The 24,948-nt window shown below is 33.6% G+C and overlaps 2 protein-coding genes, 1 long non-coding RNA gene and 1 pseudogene across 3 annotated transcripts; 2 read left to right on the plus strand and 2 right to left on the minus strand.

The window, feature by feature from the left end:
* Positions 1–7,422: 7,422 nt before the first annotated feature.
* On the minus strand, positions 7,423–8,805 carry LOC129310414 (uncharacterized). The gene is made up of 2 exons (XR_008593109.1): positions 8,747–8,805; positions 7,423–7,595 (listed from the first exon to the last, which is right to left on the minus strand). It is a non-coding gene; the product is annotated as an uncharacterized LOC129310414 (long non-coding RNA).
* Positions 8,806–11,686: 2,881 nt separating this feature from the next.
* Positions 11,687–13,412, plus strand: LOC129310895 (GDSL esterase/lipase At5g55050-like; annotated as a pseudogene).
* LOC129310716 (uncharacterized) lies at positions 13,412–15,419 on the minus strand. The gene is made up of 3 exons (XM_054952632.1): positions 15,100–15,419; positions 14,819–14,861; positions 13,412–13,560 (listed from the first exon to the last, which is right to left on the minus strand). The coding sequence occupies exons 1-3, from the start codon at positions 15,389–15,391 to the stop codon at positions 13,515–13,517; spliced, it is 381 nt and encodes a 126-aa protein (XP_054808607.1). The 5' UTR covers positions 15,392–15,419; the 3' UTR covers positions 13,412–13,514.
* A 5,840-nt stretch (positions 15,420–21,259) lies between these two features.
* LOC129310896 (GDSL esterase/lipase At5g33370-like) lies at positions 21,260–23,264 on the plus strand. Its single transcript, XM_054952794.1, has 5 exons — positions 21,260–21,509; positions 21,627–21,775; positions 22,381–22,611; positions 22,698–22,947; positions 23,035–23,264. Exons 1-5 carry the CDS (start codon positions 21,260–21,262, stop codon positions 23,262–23,264), a joined length of 1,110 nt encoding a protein of 369 aa, XP_054808769.1.
* Positions 23,265–24,948: the final 1,684 nt, after the last annotated feature.

Below are 24,948 nucleotides of genomic sequence, written 5' to 3' on the forward strand. Positions count from 1 at the left end.
TGTAACACACCAAATTTTTTTTTTTAAATAATTTAACTCAACCATAGTTGGGTTACAGCCACCCAACACATTTTTATATCAATAATTTCGATATAAAATATTTTATAATTGGCTTCAACTCACACACTATAACATTTCAGATAAATTTTTACCTCCCACATGCCATTAGGCTAAATCACATTTGTCCATCCTTATACTCCCAACAAGTAAACTAAATCACATTTGTCCATCCTTATACTCCCAACAAGTAAAATAAGCAATTTAAGTCAATTTTCAACACAAGCCAGTTATTTGGCCTTATAATCATGCCATTTTAACCAATCAAAGTAAACCAAATATTAAAATTACAGTCATCCAAATTGTACCAAAAATAGAAATAGTTTGAAAGGCATGATTACATTTATATATTCATATAATTGACAATAAACAAAAAGCCCTAATATTGGCAATATAACACATTATAAATCATAAATTAAATACCCAAAAGAGACAGTGGATCTATACCACTAAGCCTCTGGGACTCCTCCACGTGTCACTCGTGGCTCTTCTCCTGAAAATTGTTAACCACATAATGAGACTCAAAAGTCCCAGTAACCAAAGCCAATTTATGATAGTGTATACAAACAGTTAAGTGTGTGCTTACTAAGTGAGAATTAAAATAATATAATTCCAACAATATAAGATAAAATATTACAATAAACACAAACAACCATCCTTATATCCCTCCATTAACCTCGAGCCGTAGCCCTCACTCGGGCTAAATTACCCGGCCAAAGGTAGATTAGCCCGAGCCCTTACAAACCACCTATTGAGCTCCAATAGGGGCGTACCACGTGGCACATAAATACAACAATAATAGCAAGTCTCCCAACACCTCCCACAATAATCAAACAAATTCATAATAATATTGCACAATTATACAATATTACAAAATTCATAATTTTCTCAATAATCACCCAATTAACATGAAGTAACACTAATCACAAATTAAAAGCATGGTTACCTTGTGGTTTTTCAATAAATTATTCCTTAAAATTTCTCTCTCACCACAATCTTCACCAGTAATACAATCTACAAATAACATATTATTTATAAATATTAGTTTCAATTTTGGAAACTAATAAAATAATTCTAATAATAGAATTAAAAATATAACATAATTCCTAATCTCAATCTTAATACAAATCTATAGTAATACTATTAAGTAAAATTTTTAACTCCTCTTTTAATTATCAATAAACATTAATAATCTAAAAATCAATTTAAACTAATTTCTATTATCAAAATTTTCTTTTTATTTTATAAATTCGTACCTAAAATACCCAAAAATTAAAAATTAAGTCTCTAGCTTAGAATCATAATCCTATAACCATAATAATTCATTTCTCATCCCAAATAATCATCTAAACCTCAATAAATCAACATATATTTTCAGATCTAGTTAGAATTTGATCCATAAGCCACAAATTCAAAGATCATAACAAATTTATACTCTAGAACATTTATTATACTACTGACAACCTCAAAAACCATATTTATTCAACATAAATTCATCCCTCTTCCAGATCTTAAATTTTCTACCACTACAAACTCAGAAACTAAAGAAGAAGGATGACTAAGAAAAATTTTTAGAACACTTACTTAGTCTTGAAAAGCTAAAATCACACCCTAAATATCCTATAAAAAACTCTTACCTTAAAACCCAGCACCGGGAATTTGGCTCACAGATGCTCTCTCTGCCGAAGCGCACGCACGAAAGAAGGAATGAAGAAATGAAGGAACAGGTGAGTTTTTATAAAAATTCAGTGGGTCCCACATTTTTTTTAATTATTTTCTCTCTCTTCTTCTCTTTTTTTTATTATTATTTTATTATTGTGAGGCGGCGGACGAAGCAAATTCGCTTTCTTCTTCTTTTCCTTTCTTTTCCTTTCTTTCTTTTTTATTATTATAATAATAATATTTAATATTATTTTTTTTTTTTTATTTTTTTTTATTTTTTTTTTTATACCTTTTTTTTGATATAATAATAATTTAATAATACTTTCAAAATTTTTATTAACCCAAATTAACTATTAAAATTTAAATTGGGATGTTACAATTCTCCCCTCCTTTTAGAAATTTTGTCCTCAAAATTTAAAATTAATAACTATTAACTACTCACTTAATCAAAAAGACGAGGATAATCACGTCGCATACTGTCCTCGGTCTCCCACGTAGCATCACCTGGAGTTGTGCTCTTCCAGATTACTTTAACCAATCTAATGGTCTTGTTTCTTAATTGCTTGTCCTTATAATCCACAATCCTTTCTGGTTCAGCTCTGAATGTCAAATTCTCCCTGAGTTCAATTCCTCGGGTTCAATTATATGGGAAGGATCTGGTTGATACTTTTTCAGTTGTGACACATGGAATACGTTGTGTATTCCAGCAATTTGGGGTGGTAATGCTACTTGGTACGCTACTGGTCCAACTCGTTTTAAGATCTCAAAAGGCCCCATAAACCTTGGTGTCAACTTCTTAGCCTTAATAGCTCTTCCAACACCAGTTACTGGAGAGATTTTCAAAAATACATGGTCACCTACTTCAAACTCAAGCGGTCTTCTCCTCTTATCCGCATAACTCTTTTGTCTACTTTGAGCTGTGAGTAATTTTTGCTTGATTAAAGCAATCTTTTGGGTAGTCTCATCAACAATGTCTGGCCCCAAAACAGTTCTCTCACTTAATTCTGTCCAACACAGTGGCGATCTACATTTTCTTCCATACAATGCCTCATAAGGTGCCATCTGAATGCTAGAATGAAAACTATTATTGTAGGCAAATTCAGCTAATGGTAAGTGACTATCCCAATTACCTCTAAGCTCAATGGCACACGCTCTTAACATGTCTTCAAGAGTTTGTATGGTTCGTTCCGTTTGCCCATCGGTCTGGGGGTGGTAAGCGGTGCTAAAACTCAGACGAGTACCCATGGCTTCCTGTAATGACTTCCAAAAGTTTGATGTGAATCTCGGATCACGATCAGATACAATATTTGTCGGCACTCCATGCAATCTCACCACTTCTCTTATGTAGATTTCAGTTAATTTTTCGAGAGAATACTTGATATTAGTAGCAAGAAAATGAGCTGATTTGGTGAGTCGATCTACGATTACCCATATAGTGTCATGACCAGAAGATGTTCTAGGCAATCCTGTAATGAAGTCCATAGAAATGCTGTCCCATTTCCACTCTGGAATATCAAGAGACTGTAGCATCCCGGCTGGTTTCTGATGCTCAATTTTGACTTTCTGACAAGTCAAACAACGAGTTACATGTTCAGTTACATCTCTCTTCATCCTTGGCCACCACCAACCACGTCTTAAGTCATGATACATCTTAGTTGCTCCTGGGTGAATGGTATATTTACTCTGATGAGCCTCCTCAAGTAAGATATTTTTCAATCGAGCATCATTAGGCACACACACTCTACCTTTATATCTTACGACATCATCATCGGTCACATCAAAATGTTCAGCCTTTCCAGCCCCAATCTCTACCCTAATCTTATTCAAATAATCGTCCTTCTGCTGCGAAATTCTGATTTCTTCCCAAAAATTATTCTCAAATTCAGTAATATGTAGAGCAGCCAAACGATTTTCGACTACTTCTACATTTACTGCATGATGAAAACTACTCCATAATTCATGTTCTCTGACCATCATGTGAGCAGTATGTACAAGCTTCCTGCTCAGAGCGTCGGCGACTACGTTAGCTTTCCCTGGATGATACTTCAACTCAAAGTCATAATCCTTCAAAAACTCAATCCATCTGCGCTGTCTCATGTTGAGCTCCTTTTGATCAAACAAATATTTTAAACTTTTATGATCACTGAAGACTTCAAAAGAAGAACCATAAAGATAGTGCCTCCAAATCTTCAAGGCAAATACCACAGCAGCAAGCTCCAAGTCATGAGTAGGGTAATTTTCCTCATGAGGTCTCAACTGTCGAGAGGCATAAGCCACTACTCGATCCTCCTGCATCAATACACAACCTAAACCTTTCTTAGAAGCATCAGTATACAAGGTATAAGGAGAAGTTGGAACAGGTAAGGTGAGCACCGGTGTGGTGGTCAACCTCTTTTTCAGCTCCTGGAAGGCAACTTCACACTCGTTCGTCCAAATAAATGGAGCATCTTTCCTGGTCAACTTAGTCAAGGGCATTGCAATTTGTGAAAAACCCTTAATGAAACGACGATAGTAGCCTGCAAGACCCAAGAAACTCCTAATCTCTGTCACACTTCGAGGTTGCTCCCATTTCATCACTGCATCTATCTTACTAGGGTCCACTGCTACCCCTTCTTCTGAAACAACATGGCCTAAGAATTTAACTTCTTTAAGCCAAAAATCACATTTGCTCAACTTGGCATAGAGCTTGTGCTCTCTTAATATCTCCAAAACAATTTTAAGATGTCTAGCATGGTCCACCTCATCTCGAGAATAAATAAGTATGTCATCAATAAAGACTACAACAAATTCATCGAGATAAGGCCTGAAGATTCGATTCATATAATCCATGAAGACAGCTGGGGCATTTGTTAACCCAAACGGCATCACTAGGAACTCATAGTGCCCATATCTAGTCCTAAAAGCAGTTTTAGGGATATCCTCTGCTCTAACCCTCAATTGATGATACCCTGATCTTAGATCAATCTTAGAAAACACCGCTGAATTGACTAATTGGTCTAACAAATCATCAATTCGAGGTAAGGGGTACTTATTCTTGATGGTTACCTTATTCAATTGTCTATAATCAATACACAATCTAAGGCTTCCATCTTTCTTTTTCACAAACAGTACCGGTGACCCCCATGGTGATACACTCGGTCTGATAAACCCCTTCTCTAACAACTCTTCAATTTGTCTCTTCAACTCAGCTAACTCCGATGGAGACATCCTATAGGGTGCCTTAGAAATAGGCCCCGTACCAGGTACGAGTTCAATCGAGAACTCAACCTCTCGTTCTGGAGGCAAACCGATCACTTCAGTAGGAAAGACGTCAGGGAATTCTCTCACTACTGGAATCTGATCTACACCTTCTTCAATCTCTGCCTTGATTGAGAAGAAAATCATAAAAGCTTGACAGCCCTTTCTTATACACTGTTCTACTTGAGCTGCAGACAACAACATAGGACTTTGGGACTCTACAGGGGTTACAGTAAGAACTGAGAGTGACACACTCTTTTTCTGACAATTAAGTACAGCTCCATTTGCAGACAACCAATCCATCCCCACAATAACATCAATCCCAGACAAAGACAAACAAATGAGGTCTATGGTGGTCTTTCGACCCTCATACTCAACCTCTACATTTAGACATGCCTTAGCAGTCCTTACAGTCAAACCAGCAGGAGTAGAAATCTTCACATCAAAAGGTAAGGTACACACAGGCAATTTACATCTTTTCATACATTCATCAGACACAAAAGAGTGTGTAGCACCCGAATCAAACAAAGCACAAACATCATTATCAAGGATTCGGATTATACCTCGGATAGCATTAGGGTTATTAGCAGCCTCTGGCCCAGAGAGGGCATACACTCGTGCTGGTACTGTAGGTCTCTGATCATTACCCCTATTTTGGTTTGATAGCAGAATCGAGCAATATGACCAGGCTTCTGACAGATGTAACAAACCCAACAATCACCAGAATGAAACTTCCCACACTTACTGCATGCTTGATTACTAGCAGCACTAGGAGTAGGATTAAAGGTAGCTGGGCTCCTATAGGACCCTTGACTTCCACTCTGATTCCCTCTGTAGCTCTGGCCCTTATGATAGTAGCCCTTCTTCTTCTGATTTCTAAAGCCTCCAAAGATTTGACTGCTCCTCTTCTCTACTCCACCAATGGGTCGGGTGTGGATAGGGGGCTTCCCATGAGGTTCTTTCCTCCTCTCTCTATCAGCTTCTAATCTAGCCTCTCTCTTCCTCCGAGAAACTATTCGAAGCTTATTGCACATCTCACTGAATGTCTTGATCTCAAAAGGGGCTAACTGTTCCCTTAGATCAGGCCTCGCCTTCTCTAGTAATCGTTCAGCCATCCACTCCGTGTCTTCATGTTTCTGGAGGTAAGTAGAGTATTTAGATAATTCTGAGAATTGTTCAATAAATTCATCCTCATCTAAATCACCCTGGCGGAATGCATGAAACTCAGCCTCCTTTTCTGCTCTCAGTGCAGTAGGAAAATAATTCTCGAACAATATGGCTTTAAAATCTTCCCAAGTAAGAGAGGAATCATCCTTCGGTCCTGATGTTTCCCACCATTTCTTAGCACTCTTCTGTAGTAGGAATATTGCCAGCTGCACCTTTTGATTAGAAGTGCACACAACCATACGAAAAATACTCTCCAATTGATCTATCCATTCTTCAACCACCGCTGGCTTAAGATTTCCATCGAAAGTAGGAGGATTAAACTTACGAAAAGTACTCCAGATCTTTGTGATCGTGGATGTCTGTTGGTCAGAGTGGAGACTCACATTCTTCGGACTAGTCTCATGGTGAGAATAGGAAGGTAAGCCTTCATCAGCAGATTGGCTCGCATTGAATACCTTGGTATGGCTTCCTTCTTGTTGGCCATTTCCCTCTCGGTTGTCATTCTCCTTATATTGTCTTAAAGCGGCCAATTCTTCTTCTTGTCTCTTCATGCGGTCACTAAGATTATATAGTAGATCCATCATTTGCCTCATGGTTGGCTCATCCTGCCTTAGTTGTGACTGTATGGGCTCGCCCTGCCCAATTTGTTGCTGTGTGGGCTCCGGTTGTGGCAGTGAAGGTATGTCATTTCCTATTGGCTCTATAGAATCACCGACAATTTCGCCACCTCTCCTAGTTTTGGACACCATCTCTCCCCTCCTAAAGGATGGAAGTCACATAATTAAATTAACACTAATCTCAAGACAAGAAAAATAATGGAGAAGTATTATGATTTACTAATGTATATTGCCAATAAACTAGGTTAATGTATAACAATTTCATATTTATAAGAATTTGAAACATGTAGCTCTGATACCAAAATTTGTAACACACCAAATTTTTTTTTTAAATAATTTAACTCAACCATAGTTGGGTTACAGCCACCCAACACATTTTTATATCAATAATTTCAATATAAAATATTTTATAATTGGCTTCAACTCACACACTATAACATTTCAGATAAATTTTTACCTCCCACATGCCATTAGGCTAAATCACATTTGTCCATCCTTATACTCCCAACAAGTAAACTAAATCACATTTGTCCATCCTTATACTCCCAACAAGTAAAATAAGCAATTTAATCAATTTTCAACACAAGCCAGTTATTTGGCCTTATAATCATGCCATTTTAACCAATCCAAAGTAAACCAAATATTAAAATTACAGTCATCCAAATTGTACCAAAAATAGAAATAGTTTGAAAGGCATGATTACATTTATATATTCATATAATTGACAATAAACAAAAAGCCCTAATATTGGCAATATAATACATTATAAATCATAAATTAAATACCCAAAAGAGACAGTGGATCTATACCACTAAGCCTCTGGGACTCCTCCACGTGTCACTCTTGGCTCTTCTCCTGAAAATTGTTAACCACATAATGAGACTCAAAAGTCCCAGTAACCAAAGCCAATTTATGATAGTGTATACAAACAGTTAAGTGTGTGCTTACTAAGTGAGAATTAAAAATAATATAATTCCAACAAATATAAGAAATATTATAATAAACACAAACAACCATCCTTATATCCCTCCATTAACCTCGAGCCGTAGCCCTCACTCGGTACTAAATTACCCGGCCAAAGGTAGATTAGCCCGAGCCCTTACAAACCACCTATTGAGCTCCAATAGGGGCGTACCACGTGGCACATAAATACAACAATAATAGCAAGTCTCCCAACACCTCCCACAATAATCAAACAAATTCATAATAATATTGCACAATTATACAATATTACAAAATTCATAATTTTCTCAATAATCACCCAATTAACATGAAGTAACACTAATCACAAATTAAAAGCATGGTTACCTTGTGGCTTTTTCAATAAATTATTCCTTAAAATTTCTCTCTCACCACAATCTTCACCAGTAATACAATCTACAAATAACATATTATTTATAAATATTAGTTTCAATTTTTGAAACTAATAAAATAATTCTAATAATAGAATTAAAAATATAACATAATTCCTAATCTCAATCTTAATACAAATCTATAGTTAATACTATTAAGTAAAATTTTTAACTCCTCTTTTAATTATCAATAAACATTAATAATCTAAAAATCAAATTTTAAACTAATTTCTATTATCAAAATTTTCTTTTTATTTTATAAATTCGTACCTAAAATACCCAAAAATTAAAAATTAAGTCTCTAGCTTAGAATCATAATCCTATAACCATAATAATTCATTTCTCATCCCAAATAATCATCTAAACCTCAATAAATCAACATATATTTTCAGATCTAGTTTAGAATTTGATCCATAAGCCATAAATTCAAAGATCATTAACAAATTTATACTCTATAACATTTATTATACTACTGACAACCTCAAAAACCATATTTATTCAACATAAATTCATCCCTCTTTCAGATCTTAAATTTTCTACCACTACAAACTCAGAAACTAAAGAAGAAGGATGACTAAGAAAAATTTTTAGAACACTTACTTAGTCTTGAAAAGCTTAAAATCACACCCTAAATATCCTATTAAAAACTCTTACCTTAAAACCCAGCACCGGTGAATTTGGCTCACAGATGCTCTCTCTGCCGAAGCTCACGCACGAAAGAAGGAATGAAGAAATGAAGGAACAGGTGAGTTTTTATAAAAATTCAGTGGGTCCCACATTTTTTTTAATTATTTTCTCTCTCTTCTTCTTCTTTTCTTTTATTATTATTTTATTATTGTTACTGTTGAGGCGGCGGACGAAGCAAATTCGCTTTCTTCTTCTTCTTCCTTTCTTTTCCTTTCTTTCTTTTTATTATTATAATAATAATAATTTAATAATTTTATTTTTTTTATTTTTTTTATTTTTTTTTCATACCTTTTTTTTTATAATAATAATTTAATAATACTTTTCAAATTTTTATTAACCCAAATTAACTATTAAAATTTAAATTGGGATGTTACACAACTTCTATGAACTAAGTTTTAAACCGTGTATATCTAAGTTGCTCAACTTTCAAAAAAAAATGATGAGTTTAGCAAGTTTAATCAAATTTATAAATGAGTTAACACAATTTATAAGCTATAAATATAAAAATGGTAAATCTGAAAAGTTAACTTGTGAGTTTAACTAAATTTGCATATACTGTAAGTTTTTGAACAAATTAACATGATTTTATAAGTTAGAAATATTAAAATGATAAACTTAAAAAATAAATTTGAGCTTGACAAGAGTGCTCACATGTATCATTTTATTGGAATTAATCTTGTGAGAGGCACAGCCGGGTACTAAATGTAGGCAACTCTTATTGTGAAATTCAAACCTTAATTCATTATATTGTGAGGGATTAGCCTTTTTTGCTAGACCCAACCCTCATTGATTAATTAGATCAAATTTCCATAAGGAATTACCTTCAGTGGATCCATGCCATACAAATACTAAAAGTTTAAGCAGAAAATTTTTTATTTTTTATCCTTGTAATCGTATTTAATTTTTATTAATTTTTTTCTTGCAATTGATAAACGTGAGCTACTTATTTATAATTTAAACATATTTCAATTTATTTTTTCCCAACGTATTTTTGTTAAAATTTAAACTATATTTAAGTTAATGTTATTTCATTGTAAATTAATCGTGCGTATATAAAATTATCAAGATGATACACAATAGTTCTATTACCGTTGGCAAAAAAAAAAAAAAAAAGTTCTACCGTAGAAACTTAACAAATACTACTTTCCAAAGTTAATTAACAATAAAGAATGATTTAAAAATTATACACATTACAACAACTTAATCGCAATTTTTTTAAAATAAAGAGATTAATTTATTTAAATTATATAAGAACCAATAATTAATTAATTTATGCACATAAATGATATTGCTTCCGTTAAAAAATATAATAGATTTTTTGAAGAGTTGGATGTTAAAAAATATAAAATATTTTTAGTCTTTAAAGATATAATTATTATTTTTTAAAAAAAGTACCCCTATTAAATAAATTATTTTATATTTATTTTCAGGTAAAATACTTTATTAAATATGGGTAAATATAAAAAGATAGGGTTAGTTTAAAGATAAAAAATTACTATATTGAAAAATAAAATTTAATTAAAAATATTTTATATTTTTAAATGGAGGTAGTATCAATCACCAGCCTTGAAAGTTCCAATCTGCTTTTCTTGTTTGTGATCATTTGCCTAGATTATGCATGGGGGCGATACTATTCAGAGTGTTAATAGCAAAGTCCAATGCGTATCCAACAAAAAAGGGATTATTAATATTAAGATCAGTGTAATAATTTTACATTTTTATTAACCTAATGAGTCAAATATTACATCTTTAAATTAGATTCTTTTAATTTAGCGAATCCAAGATCAGAATCTCGTTTATTTATTAAATGAACAAAATTAAAACTTTTGTCGGCTAAAAAAAACAAAGAAGAACAAGATTAAAACATGATAATTAAAGTTTAAAACAAGCCATTCACAATATAGACCCAAAAAACATTTAATTACCCGAACAATTCATTTTTCACATAACCCTGCTAGCTTTTGACAGTATCAAATTTTCAACCTACAAGGGTCTCCAATCCCCATCTTTTTCTATTAATCTCTTATTCTTTTATTTTCATTTTGTAACTATTAATCTCTTATTCTGTAAATATACATTTCATGAACGTGGAAAATTAATTTATCTATGACGAACAAAAGCATTTAAATCTTGAACATAATTAATTCATGTAATATGCGAGAAATTGTTAAATAAAGTTAATCTACCGAAAACCAGCAGATCAGACAAATTAGGTTAATTGACAGTAGATTTTTTTTTCTCTAATACACACCCCCTTTTACATTATTGATTCATCAATTTTTATGAATTGATCAGTCTATTTACATCGTTGATTCGTCAAGTTTTATGAATTGATCAGTCTATATCTTCATATAACCATACATACTTCGAGGAATCTACTTATAATTTCATTTTATTGGGGATCAAGTAGGCGTGAGAGTGCACTGCATGAGTTAAAATCCTCATATGTACATTATTGATTCATCATTTTTTATGAATTGAGTCTATACCTACATATAATAATTTCATTTCATTGGCGGGATCAAGTAAGCGTGAGAGCACTGCATGAGCTAAAATCCTTCTATGCCCAATTAACTTTTACCAACTCGATCGTTAAAGTTCTAATAACACAATTTCAAGATTCCCAATAGCATAATATCCCAACATAGACGCTCATGTGAAAACGATATCATTAATTAAACAAACATAGGATTCTCCTCTAATTATAATTGGTTCCTGCCAAATACAACATGGCATCATGGTCGGCGCTGTCGAAACCTTTGGTGATTTTCATTACAATAATCTGACCTTACCCTTTTGTTTCCTTCCTCGCATGTTTGATATAAATAAACGCTGCACGAGTCTCGTGTTTGGCATCTCAATTAACATCAATAATAACGTTCCGGGTGTGAAATTAAGGTGCAGAAAATGGCATCATTTTCTGGCCTAAGTGGTTTTCTTGTTTTATTGTTTCTTTGTGCGGCCATGCACGTAGCATATGGGGCTCAGGAGAATAGGCCAGTTCTATTCATATTTGGAGATTCAACCGCAGATGTTGGCACCAACAATTTTCTGAATACTCGAGCAAAGGCCAACGTGCCTTATTATGGGATTGATTTTCCAAACTCGATGGCCACTGGAAGGTTCAGCAATGGCTTCAACACTATTGACCATATTGGTAATTAGTTATTTTTTAAGAATGCAATAATTATGATCATTTGATCATGGTCGATCTGTTTTTGATTGATTTGTTAATATAATGAAGCTAAACTACTCGGATATGCGGAGAGTCCACCACCTTACTTGGCTCTGCGAAATGATCCGTACAGTTTCGAAAAGAATGTACTAGGAGGAGTGAATTTTGCATCAGGGGGGTCTGGAATTCTCAGAGACACTGGAAAAAAACGATGGTTAGTGATAACATATATATTAATTTGCTCTTTCTTCAGTGAGTCTGTCATGAGTTTGACAGAGAACTACACACACACACACACACACAAGAATGTAAAGTTACACAGTATGGTGTTTCTGGTACTGATGAAGAATCTCTAGGGATTGCTAGTAAAAAATGTGTTTGAAATGGATGAAGGGTGAGGTGATATTCCTTAAGAAGCAAGTGGAACAATTTGCAGAGGTGCGAAGAATTATGGCGGAGACATTGGGGGAGAGAGAGACAGAAACATTCCTTTCAAAGGCATTGTTCATAATCAGCGCTGGAAGCAACGACCTGTTCGAGTTCTCAAGCAACCACACTGCCGTCAGATTAGGACAGGAACATTACTTGTCTGCTCTTCAATCCAACTACTACGCTTACATCAGGGTTCGTATATATCCTTCATCCTAAAACACTAATATATATTATCGCTAGCCATGACAAACGTCGTGGTGGTGGTGGTGGATTACAATAAAAATGCAGAGTCTACACGCATCAGGGGCAAGAAAATTCGGGATAATAAGTGTAGCGGCCATTGGGTGCTGTCCTGCAGCAAGAGCAAGGAGGCATGGAGGAGAATGTGTGGAACCACTCAACCAAATGGCTACAGCCTTCTACTCGGCTTCTGAGGCTGTGTTGCAGAGGCTTAGTTCTGAGTTCACTGACTTTAAGTACTCCCTCGGCGACTCCTTCGCCATGGCTTCTTCCGTCTTGCAACAACCCTCCCGCTAGGGTACGTGCGTTTATATATGCCTCCAACATGGATCCCGAAACGACACCGTATTTTAATCATAACTAATTTCATTAATCACGTTGCAGGAAAGCCTCGTAATCATAATTAAGAGAAATGTGGTTTAGAAATATTAGAATGAGCGAGCCTTCTGATGATGATGCAATACAGAAATATGCTTGAGCTAGCTAGGTAGGCTAATTTTTTGGACGTATACATGCATGATTGGTTAAGCGTGGGAAAACATATAATGCTGTAGGGATGAAGGAGACAGAGAGAGCATGTTGTGGGAAAGGAAAGCTGAATGGAGAGGGTCCATGCTTTAAGGCCGAGGATGCGGTGCTCTGTGGAAAGAGAGACGATTTCTTGTTCTGGGATTGGTTCCATCCAACCGATAAAGCTTCGCTATCCGCAGCTTTCGCACTTTATGGTGGCGGTCCTGAATTCGCCACTCCCATCAACTTCAGTCAGCTTGCTCTCATGTAATCACTACCACAACACCTTTGAATGTATAGCTACTGGAATCATCATAATGTATAGCTACTTCCGTTATTCAGTCCCATATACCTTGCTTATTACTTGTAATGAACGCGTCAGCAATCTTTTGTTTCTTTTTGTCCTTCTTCATTTGAATAACAACTACAATGAGATGGAGTTCATGATCTCATTAATTATGACGCCATTTGTCATCAATAAAACTCCTCACACACACAACACACCCATCCATTTAATTTCGCAATGTAGCTTGTCTATTTACATGAGGTGACGAAATAAAGTTTTAAAAAATAGATCAGAGAGAATTATATACAAATTTTTCCGTAGCACAAATTAAATGTCACAGACAACTTATCTCATCAAAGTAAAATGACAAGACCAAAAAAAAAAAAACAATGACTCCTAATATAACAAATTAATGTTTAAATTCTTATTAAAAAAATGTCTATATTTAATACTTGTTGGTATCTTGTATTGGATTATCTTCAATAAGAAGATTGCAGCCTTGCACAATGACGTCATGTGTTGATAAATGTTATCCCTTGTCTTTTTATAAATTTACAACCAATACTGAACCAAGACCTATATACATAACTGTCTACATAGATGTTTATAGCTCATATTTTTTAAAAAAGTTTTCATACTAATTTCTTGGTTGACAAATATTTATAGGCGCCAAAGAGTCGAACTGTTCATGTTGATGGGAATTCTCCTACCGTTATTTCCTTTCCAATTCCAGCCGTCAGCTTTGCTCAATATTCATTTAATTTCCAACTTAATATTGATATTAAAAGAAAAGGTTCAAATACAAATCTACCTCAAAGTTTTCAAAAAAAAAAAAGACACAATTAATATCCTAACATTTTAAAAAATATAATGTTGTCTTGATGTTTTTTAAATTAGTACAATATCACCTAATGTGACAATTTAATCTTATTGACTATTAGAAGAACGTTTGTCCTCATGTGGCATGCACATGTGGCGTCCATGTCATTTTTTTAAAGATCAAACTTCTGCTTAAGTGGGTCCCATACCCTTTACCACCCACGTTTTGCTTTCTTCCTCCTACCCTCTTTCTTACCTCAAGAAATCATCCCACATCTGGGCCCGAAACTCAAGAAATAAATATCTCATAATCACCAACAAGCCATGGGTTCGATAATTGATTTTCCAGCACATGACACACAATCTAGATAACACAAATCAAAATCAAGGAGGAAAAGCCCAATTCATTTTACTTTACCCAATTCATTTAAGTCTGAGTGAGATTTAGTAATGAAGCTCTTTATATGAAGCCACTTCCCCATGGATAATTTCGGCCACGAAGACTACAATCACCAAAAGAAAATCAAACATAATTCGGAGAACAAAACTCGATAAAGAAATTGAAAGACAGTAATACCATGTGCATGCTATCCTCAACTCTCTTCTCAATTCCGCAACTTCTGATCATTGAAAACAGCCAAATCCAATATTCACCCATCAAAATAATGCTTTTGGAAGATAGATTGAGTAGCAAAACAGAAAACCTTAAATTAACCAGAAAAGGTCTCCGAGAAAGATAGAATAATATGCATCGAGATATTTTAGCAGAGGAAAAACATAAATTAGTGCTAAGATAGTTGTCAATGGCATAAGATTATGAGAAATTTCACAACTCGAAAGATAGATAATGCATAGAACCTGGGGAAAAAGACTTCAATAAAACGAAATGGGATTTTCTGATAGAAGAGAAAGCTGAAATCTTTTCCTCTAGCGGACTCTGATGTGGGCAAGTGAATGGGAGAAGAAGAAGGTCAGGCAAACTCAACCCAATCAGTTCATTCGATTCACAAACCCAGAACCCACCATTGACAGTTACTGCTATGGTCACCATTCGATTTTTTTTAATTAAAGCTTTTGCAAGAGTGAGAAGTCCAATCTGTTTGACCGAGACTTCTCCTCTTTGATGGTGTGCCCCCTTCCTCCGCTTCATCGTTGTGCCATGACAAAGGTGGAAAGCTCGACAGAGATTTCCAATCTTCCTCCTTGACAGTTCACGGTGGTCGTGAACGTCCTGTTATGGTAAGACAAAACTATTCAATTTTAAAAAATATTGAAATTACATTGCATTTTTAAAAACGTTAGAATATTAATTATATTTTTTTTAAAAAAATTAAATATATTTATATTTTAGTCCTAAAAGGAAATGACAGATAGACATCGTCAAGCTCAACTACCATTTCTCATTATTAATGAAACCCCCCCCCACAAAAAAAAAAAAAAAAAAGCATGCCATAGTCAAACATTCTATTTCCTGCGTAACTAATGCGTCTAAGACTGTACCCTTAGTTGGTTCATAATATAAGAGCATATACTCCCTCGTTTAATTAACTAAACATCCTAATAATTAATTAGTCCATTTAATTAAGAGCATATACTCCCTCAAATCATAATATAAGATATCTTTTAAAAACTTTATTTGGTTCAAAATATGTGGTATTAAATAACTTTTATATTTATTTTTACAACTATACTCTCACTTCATTTATTATTCTTTTTAAAAAAATTATGTATTAAAATTTTAATTACTATAGTCAATGCTCTTATAAATAGTATTTAATAAGAAAATAAATAAAAAGATGTGAACATACTCCCTTCAGTCCTTATTACAAAATACTTTTAACTATGTTACGCATGTTAAAAAAAAATTAATTTTTTCTTGATATTATAAAAAGGTTATATGCACTTTCATTTTTACCTTAAGTTTTAAATAATAATACAACTAAATTAAATACGTTCATGCTAATCAAGAAAGGATAAAATTGAAACAAGTGATTTAATTATTGTAAAGTCTCATATATTTTGAATCAAAAATTATTTTTAGAAAGTGTCTTATAAATAAGATCAATAGAAATATTTAAGAATTTAAAATTTTAACTAACATTATTTATAAACTGTAAATTAATTAACTCTAACTTATATTATATAAAGTCCGAAGGAGTAGATCTTTATAGAGATGCAACTCAAGGATTATACATTCTAAGGGAGGTTCCATGAATCGTGGGCGTTTGGTATAAAGAAATGAAAATAAAATTGATGAATTAAATTAAAAATAAAAAATAAAACACAAAAATTTAAATGTCCAAAATACTCATATTATCCCTCTCGAAAAACACTCCCTCTTCTTCATTCATAAATTAAAGTGAGTTTGATGTGAGAATCTTATACATAAGTATTTTAAGCATTTTTTTTTAATTATGAAACTTATCTACATTCTATTGAGGCTTCTAGATTCAGCTCATTTATTTAGAAGGAAGAATGGCATGTTGATATTGAAGTGTTGATTATTGGGCATTGGATTTCAATTCAAAGTGGCAATAATGTTCCATGGACTTCACTCTCTTGTACTTGTTCCGTTCTTTGCTTCTTTCTTTCTGTTTTTTTTTTTAACTACAGTTCATTACTGCCTAGATGATTACGTTTTCTATCGAGTTTGATTTTGCCTTAAAGTACTAAAAAATAGTGGGTGGTAAATGTAATACCTAATCTTATAAATAAAAGCATATCTATATCACAATATATATTGTACGCTCCGTGAAATGTACACTCTGTTTTCAACTCCCTCATCAATTGTTGTAACCATCTGCAAGTGCTAGCAAAGGCAGACCAAAAAAGAGAATCAAATTGCATAGACATTTGCAAATCAAGAATCAAATTTCATTGGGAAGAAGAGTGACCCTTTCCCATTAGTACAAAAATAAGCTTTGCTCAAGTCAACATTGCCTCAACAACTCCAAAATGATAAAACAAAAAGACTTACTTGAACAAATTCGTCTAGAGACTGACTTCTAGCACCCCAGGTATAAAACCAGCACCAATCCTTTGATTAGAAAACAACTAACTGCTAACAACTAGCCGCCTTAATTGTCAAATCATGCATGCTTTCCTTGAATATGCAGTTTCAAAATGCAAAAAGATATGACAGAAAAGAAGGAAAGATTCAATACTTAGCTACACGTACACCACAAAAATGTAAGTCTGCTCATTTGGCTCTCTTCAATTTAGAACTTATGGTATTGTTGAGAACATAAAAGATGAAATATAACTTTTATACTTGTATCAGGGACAACATATTTAGTAAGAGACCCAAACTTATTAAAGCCTAAAATACCAGTTGTTGCAAATAAGATGAATCATCATGTCTGCTAAATCTACAAAAATCAGCATCCATGCCATCTTGACACTGATAAAATAAAGTTATTTGACTTACCCGCACAAATATGTTGCTCCACTTTGTCTACAATAAAATATGATGTTTCACTATGTCTATAATATCTCAAATGGAAGCTATGACATTAATTTCTTTATTTCAGGTCACGTTTAAAACTGGATCTTCATGTAATAATGTTTCCATCTCATCACTTGCTCATATAATCATTGACTTCTAATCTTGCTCAAGTTTTGGAATAGGAAAACACAAGAAGAGAGCTCTAGTTGTGCTCAATATAATGTTTTCCTATCACTCAAGTTGCTCCGATTCCGTGAAGGAGCTCTCTACTTTAAAGCTTTGTTTTTCCTTTATATTGTGGTGCCTTCTTAGACCAACTCCTGAAGCGGGTAGAAAAGGTGAAAATATCAAAGAATGAAAATCAGCTTCCATATCAGAAATATAAAAAATTATACGACTTTACCTCAAATATAAAAAGGAATTTATTGTTGGCTTCTCTTTCAATTCCATCCCCAAATTTTAACCAAATCCAGAATCTAAAGCAACAAAAAAAAAAAATCCATAATCATTCTTTACGAGGCATCATATATTGCATTATTAATAGTAAATCGACACGTTGAAAAAGAGAACAAACACTTGACGCCAAAAATCATGACCTGTCCGATCAAAGCCACCACTTACCCTTCTTCCAACGTACACTTGATGCCAAAAATCATGCATGAAATGCATTACTCAAAATGCATTAAAAAAAATCCTACATTTACCAGATTGTCAAAGTGACATGATTAAATTTAAATTCAAAGAAAACACTGAATTCTGCATTAACTATTAAACAATGTACAAATTCTCTCTAACAATATGATCAATTTCTTATTGAATATAGCTATTCCGAATAGATTTATTTAGTAGGTGTATACCTTGATGTAATCTTGCTAGAGACAATCAGCAGCAGTGACCATCTGCAACGCATCACCCCAGACAAACCCATCCAAATGAAGTAGACTTTCAGCATATTTTCACAGTACTTGATCAAGGAATATTCGACTGACCGACTGGAAGATTGGGTTGACCAGAGCAGTAAACTCTCGGGCATCTCCCAAAATCATTTTCGTAATTGTCCAGCTAGGTAAAGAAACGTGTTTTTTTTTTGGGGGGGGGGGGGGTGGGGTAAAGAAAGGGGCCTACAGCCCAAACGAAAAAAACGTTTTTATCAGATGTGTCATCTTCATCAGAACCACGAACATCTGACTCCTCACTCTCTGTTTCAGATTCCTCTGTAGCTAATGCATATAAGATTTTTATCAGCACTCTTCCAATCTTGCAAAATATGCCATATATCCCCCAGTTGTCAAATAAATGGGATCAGTTTGAAAACATAGCAGCGAAAATTGAAGAATAAGTGTCCATCTGAATCACCATGGAAGAGATAATTAATACCCACCATGAAAAAGCAAATCACGGATTGATGAAAAGTGAATACATGTAGAGAAGAAGACGAAGCATTTGATTTTTCCATCAAATGAGCATATGTTGAGCTAAAAGAACATTAGATAAAAAAGAAATATTTGTATTTTGGAAATCAGCTGCTCCAACCCGGCTTTTTCGCGCGCGCTCGCTCGCTCATTATGAAAAAAGGATTGGAAATGGATATAAATACAAGGAAAAAGGAGAAGATAATAGAAATGCAAGAACCAAATTGGGTGTATAACAGATACGAACCTCGTGAGCATGTATATCTGATGCATCCAACCAACGAAGAACGAAAGTGCAAAGGGGGAACACAAATCAAAATCAGTATACCAAATTCTTCTTTATAGTAAAAATGTAAATATATGAAATGCTACGTTGCTTGAGATTAAAAGAAAGGAGAGAAATGGAGAAGGGGTAGCTGATTGGAACCCTTACCCGAAACACCAGAAGGAGAAACCAAATCTAATATATTGAAAATGAGAATAACAAAGTAGATTTCGACGATGGCAAATCTTACTGAAGATGAAGCTAATCTTAAATGGAAACCTTACCCGACGAACAATGATTTCAGCGATGGCTGATATGAATTTCGATGCTTCGGTGCCATACCTTCCCTCTTCACACCTCCACTTCGATTTAAGCAGGATTCTTGTGGCCGTGGCCCACTGCATCTACATCCCGCGCAAGTAATCTCAGCATCTAAAATATGTCGAGGCATCCGAAGATGAAAATGGCTTTGAATAATATTTTAGTTAAATATTCATATTAGAAATTTGAATGAATTTAAATTTTGAAGATAAAAAGGATTGAGAGACGAAACGAATTGACAGGGCCAGGGATGAAAAACAGGAATAACGAAGCGGCATGGGAAAACGAATGGGAAGATCACAGTATAAGGAAGTTATTGTTCTTGTTAAAATCTTTAGCATTAATTTTAAACGAAGCGAACATGTAATACCGTATAGACAGAAGAGAACCAACTAATGAAAATACATAAATTAAATGAGAGGAGAATTAAAATTAAACCAAAACTCACCCACCAAGTAGAGAAAAAGAAAATTGACCAATCATATTGAGCATCCACGAGATTCATATGATATAGTTAATAGTTAATAGTTGATTAATTAATTGATGATAGTTAATAGTCGATTGATTGATTGATTAATAGTTGACAATTGATGTCCCATTAAAAAGGATATTAAAAATATGACTTCTTAGCCTAACACACACACTACACACAACATATATATATATATATATATATATAAACAATGCTACTTATATAGCGTAAATTTTAGCATCATGACCAAGTCATATTGCTGCCCAAATAAATTTTACAAACTTCAGTATGTTCTAATAACACAGGGACATGATTCCAAGTATTAAAGTTGTCATTAAATATATTTACTCCGTTAAAAAATATAAATAATTTTTTAAAGGTTGGATATTTAAAAATATAAATTATTTTTAATATTTTAAAGTGTAGTTAATGTTCTTTTTTTAAAAATAATCATGATAAATAAATTATTTTACATTTATTTTAAAGTAAAACACCCTATTAAATAAAAATAAATTTAAAAAGATGATGTTAGTTTAAAAATAAGTAATTGCTTTATTAAAGAGTGAATAAAATTTGATTAAAAATATCTTATTTAATAAAAAAAGTATTTTTATGTGAATTAAATGCATACTCCACGAGTCACACACAATTAAAAAATGACCTGGTCTATATTTGTCTTCTTTTTCTTTGCCCACCATATTTGTCACTTATGCGGTACATTACATTCCTACACATTTAATATATGCATACATACATACATATACGTATATATATATATATAAATGAATGATAAATTATAGACGGCACAGTAATAACCAAACATTGCTACGTAAGCATGCGAAAAAACTATCACTAATTAATTTCACAAGCATAGGATTCTCCTCTAGTTCTAAATTCTAATTGCTTCCTGCCAAATACAACACGGCCATGGTCGGCCATGTCCAACCCTTGGTTTCATACAACTTTTATTACAATTTTGACCCTACCCTTTGGTTTTCTTCCTCTTACGTTTGGTATGATATAAAGGGAGCAAAATCTCGTATTTGGCATCTCAAAATCAACACCAACAAATAGTTTGTGACTGTGAAATTAGGGCACAGAAAATGGCATCATTTTCTGGCCTGAGAAGTTCCATTGTTTTTGTGTTTCTCTGCGTGGCCATGCACGTAGCATACGGGACTCATGAGAATAGGCCAGTGCTGTTCATATTTGGAGATTCAACTGCAGATGTGGGCACCAACAATTTTCTGAATACTCGAGCAAGGGCCAATGTACCTTACTATGGGATTGATTACCCAAACTCAGTGCCCACAGGAAGGTTCAGCAATGGCTTCAACACTGTTGACTACATTGGTAATTACGACTATTTTTAAAGATCATGCCATACGTATAATAATTATTTGATTTTTAGTTCGAGTAATAAGTTGTTTTATTCTTGTGTTTGTGTTTGTGGTGTGAATCATAATGAAGCTAAACTATTCGGATATGTGGAGAGTCCACCGCCATACTTGGCTCTCCTAAATGACGGTCGGTACACTTTCAAGAGAGATGTAATAGGAGGAGTGAATTTTGCATCAGGAGGCTCTGGAATTCTCAGAGACACTGGCAAAAAACAATGGGTTAGTTATAGTGTATCTTAAATATTTGTTCTTTCTTCAATGACCTTGGTATAATTAAGGTGAAAGTTTGACATAAAACTACACACACACAGGATTAATGTGCAATTTAAATTTTGATGAGATGATTTGAACCCTAAACTTTTAAAAGTATATTTTAAATTTAATCAATTAAAATTGAGGTAATTTCACTCCTATCATTAAATATAAACAAATGTGCATCAAAATAGAGCCTAATATGCAATTTTTTTTTAAATAAGGGTAGGAGAGAGGGGGAAGTGAAATTTAATAAAAATCGCATATTAAGTCCTAATTTTTAAAAGAATTAACTGATGTTTGTTGAAATTTAATAGTAGAGGCAAAAATTACCCTAACTTCAATTATTTAAATTTAGAATATATCTTTTAAAAATTTAGAGTTCAGATCATCCCTGATCTTATAATTTATGGTTTAAATTACATATTACCCCTATATATATATATATTTATATGAGAATGTGAAGTTACAATGCGGCGTTTAACTTCTGACATTAGTTAAGAACGTTTTAGAATTTTGATAGTAATCTAATCCTAAATAAAAAAAGTAGTAATTTGAAATGTATGAAATAGGGCGAGGTGATATCCCTTGAGAGGCAAGTGCTACAATTTGAAGCGGTGCGAGCAAGCTTGTCTAAGATATTGGGGGAGAAAGAGGCCGCAACTTTCGTTTCCCAGGCTTTGTTTATAATCAGCATTGGAGGCAACGACCTCCTCGAGTTCTCCAGAAACGACACTGCCGTCAGATTGGGCCAGAAACACTACTTGTCAGCTCTTCAATCCAACTACTACACTTGTATTAGGGTTCGTATATGTTTACATATATATTTCTATATTCATTCAAAAACAATACATTTGCGGTGGATAATATTTAATCTCGATCTTTGCAGAGTCTATACGCGTTAGGGGCGAGAAAATTTGGGATAATAAGTGTAGCAGCCATAGGGTGCTGTCCTGCAGTAAAGACGATGAACTATGGAGGAGAATGTGTAGCGTCACTCAACCAATTTGCCTCAGTCTTCAACTCCGCAACTGCTTCTGTGTTGCAGAGGCTAAGCTATGAGCTGAAGGATTTTAAGTATTCACTCGGCAATTCCTTGGCTATGACTTCAGCCGTCTTGGAACGCCCCTTGATCTTTGGTATAACATCTCTAAACGCCATGGCTGGCTGGCTAGTTTTATCAGTCAAGTGAATTCTGTGATAATATATCTATGCGTTAATTGTAGGGATCAAGGAGACGAAGAAGGCGTGTTGTGGAGAAGGGAAGCTGAACGGCGAGGGTCCGTGTCTTAAGGCCAACAATGCGGAGCTGTGTGGAAACCGTAATGATTTCTTGTTTTGGGATTGGTTCCATCCAACTGATAAAGCTTCCTGGTTTGCAGCTTCTACTCTCTATAGCGGAGGCTCTGACTTCGTCACTCCCATCAACTTCCGTCAGCTTGCTCTCATGTATTAATTCCTCGGAGGATCAAATCCTTGTCGACAAAATCCTGAGGCCTTCAAATAATCGTCGTTAGAATTAGAAGCAGCCTTTTAACAAGAATAAACAACGACAGAGAGAAGCAGAGATGGGGAGAGTCTCCTTCTGTTGTTGAGTCCCACCGAAATGGGGCTCATCTCTCCGGCTCTCCCTTCTCCCTGCTTATGAGTTGTGCTGAATGGCAATCATTTGTTTGTTTTGCTTTTTCTTTTTTGTTCGAAGGATATGTAATTTGCAATGAGATGATATTCCTGGTCTCATGATGACGTTATTTGGAATTTATTAATAATAAAACGCCTCAAGTTGAAGCTTTGTGTGTGTGTGTGTTGTTAGCGTTCATTAAGAGCATATTTGGATAAAATCCAAAATGAGGTTTTGCCTCCTCAAACCTAGTTTGAATCAGAAATCTCATTCAAATTTTATTTGGATCAAGAAATTTCAAAATTAGCTTTTGCCCCTAAAAGCTCGGTAGACAAAAAGTTGGAGGAACTATTTTACAGCGTTGGCGTTAGGTTCTACATCATCTCTTTTTTTCTCCTTTCATAGTTTTTTTTTTTTTGGCCGGTTGTCATTTCGTCTTTCACTTCATTTTCTTGCTCTTTGTTCTTTGCACCATAATATGTAATTGTCTTTATTCTCTGCTCTTGTTTTAAAAAAATTATTAAATACATTTAATTATATACATTATCCACAATATATAAATCTTTTATCTTTTTTGATAATTATAAATGATGGTTTTCAATAAATTTTTTGGTTTTTTAATTTAATTTAATTTAATTTAATTTATTAATTTAGTTAATATTTTCAGAGGTGAAAAAAGTTATTAATAATATGAGTACTGGGAAGGGAGTGTTGTCAATGGAGGTGAAAAGAGGAAAGAGGCGAGGAGTGAGTTGAGAAGGAGGGATTTACGGTAGCAATGGGATGAAGAAAGGAATTTCAAAAAGATGAGAGAATTAATTATAATATCATATTATAATTTATTTATATTGTAATACATATTACAATTTTTTTGAATCTGAATATTCTAAATTACAACAATAAAACATAATTATAATTATAATATGTGAGAATATGAATTAAAATTAGCATTTAATTTATAATTTATTAATTTATTTCACATTTTTTAGTCACAAAAATATATACAAAAAAATTATGTCTATTTTTATCATTATACATTTTAATTGACTTTTGAATAAAATCATTTAAATAAATTTTAGTTTGTGCAACTGTCTTTTAAAAAAATATATCCCCAAATATAAATTGCGTTGTATTCACTAACTTTTTTTTTAATATCAATTTGCTAACTTTAATTGAATTTGAACCTCACTTGCAAAATTTTTAATCCACACACACACTAATATTCTTGGACTTTCATAAATAAATGATCATGACATGTCCATTTAATTTCGGAATAGTCTATACATATATAGGAGTGAAATATAGCAAATAACATTAACAACTAAAAAGAAATCTTTGTTGATATCATTAATTAATACTCATAATTAACATTAAATTGAGAAAAACTATATGGAATAAACATAAGAGTCAAGCATAGATATGTGCAGATTAAAGAATCATGTGTAATTATTCAATCCAACTATGAATTATATTGTGAACCTTTTCAACTCATTTTTTTCATCCGGGTGGTTCTGTGATC

Source organism: Prosopis cineraria, unplaced genomic scaffold, assembly GCF_029017545.1.
Source record: "Prosopis cineraria cultivar Desert tree isolate PC_DT_omini unplaced genomic scaffold, ASM2901754v1 PC5, whole genome shotgun sequence".
Taxonomy (NCBI): Eukaryota; Viridiplantae; Streptophyta; class Magnoliopsida; order Fabales; family Fabaceae; genus Prosopis; species Prosopis cineraria.